The sequence below is a fragment of the Oppia nitens genome, unplaced genomic scaffold (assembly GCF_028296485.1).
Source record: "Oppia nitens isolate AA-2021 unplaced genomic scaffold, nextdenovo-longstitch-racon4-pilon3 scaffold42_pilon_pilon_pilon, whole genome shotgun sequence".
Taxonomy (NCBI): domain Eukaryota; kingdom Metazoa; phylum Arthropoda; class Arachnida; order Sarcoptiformes; family Oppiidae; genus Oppia; species Oppia nitens.
Genome location: NW_026533224.1, coordinates 392,501 through 400,155, shown reverse-complemented (window position 1 = coordinate 400,155; position 7,655 = coordinate 392,501). Strand labels below are relative to the sequence as shown.

At 31.4% G+C, this 7,655-nt stretch overlaps 2 protein-coding genes across 2 annotated transcripts; both read right to left on the bottom strand.

The window, feature by feature from the left end:
* On the bottom strand, positions 1 to 1,498 carry LOC128959156 (enoyl-CoA delta isomerase 2-like). The gene is made up of 2 exons (XM_054305097.1): positions 714 to 1,498; positions 1 to 637 (listed from the first exon to the last, which is right to left on the bottom strand). The coding sequence occupies exons 1-2, from the start codon at positions 1,426 to 1,428 to the stop codon at positions 42 to 44; spliced, it is 1,311 nt and encodes a 436-aa protein (XP_054161072.1). The 5' UTR covers positions 1,429 to 1,498; the 3' UTR covers positions 1 to 41.
* Positions 1,499 to 2,901: 1,403 nt separating this feature from the next.
* On the bottom strand, positions 2,902 to 5,563 carry LOC128959155 (probable serine/threonine-protein kinase DDB_G0292354). The gene is made up of 3 exons (XM_054305096.1): positions 4,472 to 5,563; positions 3,900 to 4,415; positions 2,902 to 3,803 (listed from the first exon to the last, which is right to left on the bottom strand). The coding sequence occupies exons 1-3, from the start codon at positions 5,358 to 5,360 to the stop codon at positions 3,037 to 3,039; spliced, it is 2,172 nt and encodes a 723-aa protein (XP_054161071.1). The 5' UTR covers positions 5,361 to 5,563; the 3' UTR covers positions 2,902 to 3,036.
* Positions 5,564 to 7,655: the final 2,092 nt, after the last annotated feature.

Below are 7,655 nucleotides of genomic sequence, written 5' to 3'. Positions count from 1 at the left end.
TAATTAATTACTTATTATTAATTAATTAATTATTATTATTATTATTTCTTTTTCTGGAGAAACTTTTGTATGGCATCCAGACATTCATCTGAAATCCATCTCTCTTTGATGGTATCGCACTCTTCTTTGTTGATTTCGTGTAATTTCAGCCGAAAACTATCATTTTTGACCAATTGTTTTGAACATTGCATCGATTTTGGATAACACGTGTTGACCAATCCTTTATCGCCGAATATCCAGTTTTCAATGTAATCGTCGAACTGAGCCGACGGTACGATTCGCGATATTAGTCCGCATTGAAGAGCTTCGGCGGCCGACATCTTGTGATTAAAGTACAACATTTCCGATGCCTTCGAAAAGCCCATAATGTGTGGAAAGGTAAACGTAGCGCACGCTTCGGGCGACTGTCCCAGCGATGAGAACGGTGTCTGAAAATAGGCCGAATCGCTGGCCACTGCACAGTCCATCAGACCCAATGTTGTGACCGCTATACCGATGGCCGGTCCGTTGACGGCTCCAATCAGAGGTTTTGGGAAATCGATAAACGCGGCCACAAAATGTTGCAACACTTTGGCCGACTGTTCAGTTCCGGCCCGCATATCGCCTTTGAATTGTTTGAACGCCTGTTCAAAGTTACCTAAATATTTGTTAACAATCATCAAATTGATTTCATCGGTAATTTATTGGCAATTAAACGGTAAACAATTACTTACTTAAATCATTGCCACTGGAAAAGAATTTTCCGCTACCGATAATGACGGCCAACTTAATGGTCTCGTCGTTGGCCGCATCGTTCAGAGCCGACGCTATTGACTCGTACATGGGTTTTGTGATTGCATTGAATTTGTCGGGTCTGTTGAGCGTTATTTTGGTCACACCGTTGCGCTTCTCAACCAACAGATGTTGGCCGTCTTCTTTGTCATTAGGAGTTTGTTGACCTCTAGTTTGTCCGCCGCTGCCGCCGCCATCGGCGCCGGTAAGCGAGTTGACAGTTGCAACGTACTGTTGCATAGCTTCCGATTTGGACAGTTGGCCCAACTGTGACCAAGCCGTCCATTTGGCCCGATCGACCATATTGAATGCCGACGGCTTAGGCGCCGTACATTGGCCACTGGTGGCCTGCTTGTAGAGACCGTATAGTCGCAACTTTATATCGTTATCGGGTTCTGCGGTCAAACCTTTCAACGATTGCTGAGCCGTTAGAAAGTTGTTGTCCAGTGAACCGCCGCCGCCGCCGCCGCCGTTGTTTGACGACATCAATCGCCGCGACCACCACAACAACACACCATTGCTGCCGCCGTTGTGATTGTGGCCATTCAATGCTTGTTGTCTGGTGGCCCGTGTAATCGGTGCTATTGTTGGCCACACCAATCGTCGATAAAATTGATTGGTCAGCATAGTCTTGGACACAACAACGCCGGCAAACATTATCAATCAATTGACTACTTATTTGAGATTCAATTCAATTAAAAAATTTTATAATAAATTTTATATTTCAATGCATTCAATGATTTTGATTATATATAATAATTACTGTAATTATAACAATAATATAATATATATTTTATATAACAATCAATTAACTAATGTTTTGTTAAATTTTGTATCAAATAACTTAAAAAAACAAAAACTAAAACATAAAAACTAAATTTTTTTAAAAAACAACTTTAATTACAGTACAGGTATTATAACGTAAACATTGACGTATATAATAGAGTAGATAATTATAGACACTTTGGAAAAACGGTTTGGATATGTAGTTATATTATACACATATATGAGATAAAATAAATTATAAATTATAAAACTAATTAATAAATAAATTATAAATTATGATGATAATTTAATATTATTAAATATATTTGTTTAATGCTTACTATTGTTAAATAAATTATTAATTTATAAAAAAAATATACGGGTTGTATGTTTTTTTTTTTAAATGGAAAATATTAATAAATAAAAATTTAAAATCTAACTGTTATTAAAGTAATTAATGTTATAAATATAATATAATAATTATATAATAATTGTTTATAATTTATTTCTAAAAAATCAAATCTTATATACTTTTTTTAAAATATTTATTAAATTTCAATTTATTATACTTACTATTATTTCAATCCAAACCAATTTGGATTTTTATCTCTAGTTTGTTATTTGTTGAGACACTATGTTATTATCATTAAATGGCATTTAATTTGTACTTATTTGCACTTTTATTATGTACTGTATTGACAGTCTGTAATTCAATGACATTAATAATAAAGCAATAATATTGACATATAATTAATACCGTAATAAAATAATTTAAAAAAAAAAATAATAAAAACTCTGATTTTTTCAATCAATAAAAATTAACTACATATTAAAATTATAGTTAAAAACTTTATTTATTTATTCATTTAATGTATGATAAAATTTAATTTATATATTGTATATAATGTTATTATTTTTTATAATTGTGTGTATGTTTTGTATGTAATGTATAAATAAATAAATTATTTCTTTTTTTAATTTTTTCATTTAGGAAATTACAAGAAATTATTTATTATTATTATTATTATTACTATACACATTTAAACTAAAAATGATAAAATTAAAATTTTAACAAAAAAAAATCATATATATATTTTCATGTCTAAAGCAATAATATGGATGAATAAAAATTGCTAAAATTTTAGTAGTTTTTTTAGCATTGAAATTAAATTAATGAGATTTTTTTTTAAAAGATAGCAAATAATAAAAAATAATTAATTTAATAATAATAATAATTAAAACATATATATTTTTTTGGGGGAGGCCCTCCTCTCATTGCATCTTAAGTAAGTGTAGCCCAAAAAATCAATGGATGAAATCAGTATTATTTAATAATAATAATAATAAGAAAAATTTTGAGAAAAATTCAAATGAAAACAAATAATAGATATTATTATTATTATTATTATTAGGGGTATTGTTGTTGTTGTTGTCTTCAAACAATTATGGATACACACAGTGTGTGTGTCGACACCTAAAAAAATCTAAAACGCGCGGTTCCTAAATAAATATGTTACGTGTTTTACACGCTCTTTTGCTGACACTATGTGTTTGTTGTCCTCCAGTCTTGTACTTATTATTAGTCTTGCCGTTAGCAGCAGTCATCACACCGTTATTGTGATTGTGATTACCACCACTTAATCTCTTAGTCGTCGTTGTCTTCGAGGCTTTTAATGGCTTTCCATTAGTAGAGGTAGTGGTGGTGGTCGTCGTCGTCGTCGTAGACCTAATCTTATTGTTGTTGTTGTTGTTGACCATAACTACTACCTTATGATTATTGGTGCCATTATTACTACTATTAGTTTTAGTCTTATTTTTCTTGATTTTCTTCTTGTATTTTACTTTCAATCGATGTATTTTCGGTTCAACCAAATTCATAGCGTTGTTCATTGTATTCAAATCGAATGAATCGAATACCCGTTCGATGTTTGCCGACTTTTGTCGAATTCGTTCCATCACTTCGAGCATCTGCGGCGTCGGATTAGACAGTTCAATGTCGCCGCCGTAGACGCGTCGGCCACCACTACCACCAACACCACCATTGCTGCCGAGTTGTCCACCATTGACGGCTGGTGTCATTGAACCACCGGATCTGTGTCTCGGCGACAAACAAGTGGTTGGCGCCGATCGAACAGCTCGATGTCTGTCCATTTTGCGGGGAATATCACACGACTCGATCTGTTCGAACTCTTGTTTATCCGTTTGTTGTTTGCGTTGTTTATTATTCTTAGCCAACTCCAGGTCAGCACTTGCGCATCGTTTAGCACCTGTTCAGAGACACACGTGTGTTATAAAAACCATTTACCGGTAATTTAAAAATACATTTTTCAATTAAGACAACAATAGTAATAATAATTAAATACCTTTTCTATTGGTTTTATTCTCACTTTTGTTGCCCCAAGTAATTAGTCCGTCATTAGTATAGCCCGAGCTGACGATGGCTCGGATTAGTATCAGTTTGAGTGCACCGTAATCGGGATCCTCTTTGAAGCCCAATCGGCCAATCGATCGGACAAACTCGTCGAGTCCTTTCGGTATCGAACTCTTCGTCTTGAAGGCATAGATGAGCAGTTTGTCGATATGACTCATATAATACTCTTTTTGTTGTCTGACTACTTCGTAGTCTTTTTCGTCAATCCATGGAAGTCGACCGCCCGATAGCCACGTAATCGTATTGTAGACCAACATTTCCAGATCCGATCGACGAGTCAGCGCACCGACGTGTCCGTCACGCGACGTAAACTCAATGGTACCGCTATTGGCCCGACGATTGTCCTCTTCTTCCTCTTTGTGTTCACCGTTTTGTGTCCGATATCTTTCAACTAAACCGTAGTCCACAAGATATAGTTCGCGAGCCGGCGATGTTGTTTCAGTGCGACCTAAGAATCATTGAAATAAAAATCAAATTCATTTTATAAACAAACAAAATGTTAACCTAAAAGCAAATTTGAAGCCTTGATGTCGGCGTGAATGTAACCAAACGAATGAATGTAGGCTAAGATATCGATAATCATTGTGGTTATAGTGTACGCACTCTTCAGCGACAATATATGCCGGTGTTTGTCCAGAATCTTCTGCAAGTCGACGCCCATCCGATCCAATACAAGAAACCGAAATCGTCGACAAGTCGATCGCGATATGAAGATACCGGAGGCCACATAGCGAGGCATACCGATAAACGCTAAGCGATTGGTTAGCATCCAGTTATCGATGAGTTTCGGTTTGGCCACCCGATGATAGAAATGCATTTCGGCAAACAATGGTCCCGACAGATGATCAACTTTGGCCACAAACGGATAGTTTTGTTGTTTATCTTTCAGTAGTTTATCGATACGTTTCTTGCGTTTCAATAGCAGTTGCTGTCTATTGAACTTACGGACACAACTGCGTTTCGGTAGACTTTTATAGGACAGATGTCGTTGACGTTGTTGTTGTTGTTGACCTTTTGATGGCCGATCGTCAGTGTTTGAATAATGGTCGCCGCCATTGTGATGATTATTAGCGGCCATCGAGTAGTGGTCATTGTTGTAGTTGTTGTCTTCATCGTCGTCATCGTCTGGCAGTTCTTGAGCGCAATAGATTTCGCCGAAACCGCCGCAACCGATTGAATGGCCTAATAGCCATTGACGTTTAGTAGAGTCGGTCAATATGGAGCCAATAGGCAACGGATCGGGCAATCGGTAGCCGTTTTCGGCTATACGCGGCTGCAGACAGTGTTTGACTTCGGGGCCAGACATCGATGATGAAACAAAGGTAACGTCAACCGAGGCGGCGGCGGCAGCGGTGGTTGATTGGACCGACCGATGACGGTGTTTGACACGCATATATAGGAGTTGGACGACCAGCGACTAAATGGCCACAAATCAGACGATATGATGGTCGCCGATGTGTCCGCAAATTGTTTTGTGGCTATTGTTTGTTGTCATCATTTAAATCACAAAACAAAACACTCAAAGAAATCGTCGCCTAAAATGTCGTCCAATTATTTTGTACTCAATTTTTGTGTTATTTTTTTCAGTATTATTATTACATTATTATTATTATTATTATTATTATTATTATTACAGTGTATTCATTGGGTTTACTATAAAACAGTATAAACTGTATTATATTATTCAATGTAATACTAACAATAGATTTTTTAAATATATAAAACAACAATAAATTATGTCCGAGTTATTGAAGACCACTTATAGTATGTTTAACTATAATTGAAACTAACCGGCAATTGACGTAATTTATTGTCATTTTTTTTGATTATATACAGTAAGTATGGGTCAAACACCGCATATGTGTTGGATTAACACTAGATGTTTGAGCGCTATCTAATAGATTGCGGGTAACGGTTCGATTCGGTATATATATAAAAAATTATTGCACCAAAAAAATACTTTAAAAACTCTGTAATTTTATCAACAACAAAATAATTGTTTTAAATAAATATAAAAATATACATTAAATTTTTTAAGTATAGATTTTTAAAAAATTTTATTAAATTACAATTAATTTGTTATTTTTTAATTATTTTTGATTTATGTTTTATTAATTGTATTCCCGGCGGTTTAGGGTTTTTATTTTATATGGAAGTATGAAAAACAATATAATAGATAAACTCTAATACATAATTTGTATAGTATTTACAGTTTTTTAATTAATTATTTTTGTAAATACAGTGTATTGTATTTGACAGCTAATACTTTAACTTTAAAAAATTAATAAAATTATTTTATCAATTATTTAAATGTATTTATTCCCAATTTATTTTAGTACAGTATAAAAATACTAATTTTTACTTATATATATATATTTAACTAATTCTCAATTATGTTTTTAATTATATAATTTAAATTTAAAAAAAATACAAACTATAAGTTTTTGATCAACAACAAAAATGTACTTGATAATAATTTCATCAATAATAAATAAAATATTTGTTATTAGTATAGTATTAGTACTGTATGTAAATTTTTTTTTGTGATTACATACTCTAACATTAGATGGCTTAAGTGTACATATTATAATATTATAATTATAAATTACTAAAAGTTAGCAATGTACAATTATTTAAGAATATTTTAATTATTAAAAAAAAAATATTTTTCTGATTTATTTAACTAGAAATCTATTGATTAATCTTTTTTAATTAAATTAATAATTTTAAAAAAAATTAAATAGTATTTAGTATATTTAGTTAGTTAACTATATAATATTAGTTTAATATTGCATAATATATATAAAATATATTTTAATTATATTACTAATAAATAAAATTAATAAATAAATAACGTATTGTACAGTAAATGGTATATAATTAAGTGAATAATAATTATATATTTTATGTAATTATATTCACTAATAAAATAAAATTAAAAATATATTTTCTAAAAAAATTAGTATTGAAGTTTTAAAAATTAGTAATAAAATCAATTTTATCAACAACACCAACAACAACAAAAATTTATAATAAAATTTTTATTTGACATTTTTCGTGTTATACTATTACTAAACACATGCAAAAAATTGAATTTAATTTTCAATATTTTATTATATTATTATTATTATATTTTGTATATAAGAATATTCCTATATATATATATATATATATATATACAGTATATAAATAAAAACGCAAATCTAGTGATTGAATCACTACTACTACTACTACTACTTCAATAATAAATACACACTAAATGTTTACTATACAAGAAAATTATGTAATGTATTGATAATAATAATAATATTAAAAAAACGCAACAATATTCTTACCAAACTATAAATCAAATATTATAGACACAAATATCTGTATAATATATATATATATAATGTTTGCACTCAAATATTGCAAATGTTGCACATAAAAACCCCCACCCCCTAATATATTTGCCCCCACCATACAAAAAAATATGAGAAACTATACTATAATACATATTTAGATAGAGTATATAAGTGAAAATATATTAAACAGTACTTAATTTCTATATATATATATAGATATATAGACTAAAGTTATATAATATAGTGACTGATATATAGAACGAGAGAGAGAGAGAGAGAGAGAGAGAGAGAGAGAGAGAGAGAGAGAGAGAGAGAGAGAGAGAGAGAGAGAGAGAGAGAGAGAG

Excerpts from the sequence above, each read along its gene's own strand:
- LOC128959155 (XM_054305096.1), bottom strand. The coding sequence starts at position 5,360 with ATGCGTGTCAAACACCGTCATCGGTCGGTCCAATCAACCACCGCTGCC. Across the intron at positions 4,416-4,471 it reads GGCTTCAAATTTGCTTTTAG|GTCGCACTGAAACAACATCG; the intron begins GTTAACATTTTG and ends AATGATTCTTAG. Across the intron at positions 3,804-3,899 it reads GAATAAAACCAATAGAAAAG|GTGCTAAACGATGCGCAAGT; the intron begins GTATTTAATTAT and ends GTCTCTGAACAG.
- LOC128959156 (XM_054305097.1), bottom strand. The coding sequence starts at position 1,428 with ATGTTTGCCGGCGTTGTTGTGTCCAAGACTATGCTGACCAATCAATTT. Across the intron at positions 638-713 it reads TTCCAGTGGCAATGATTTAA|GTAACTTTGAACAGGCGTTC; the intron begins GTAAGTAATTGT and ends ACAAATATTTAG.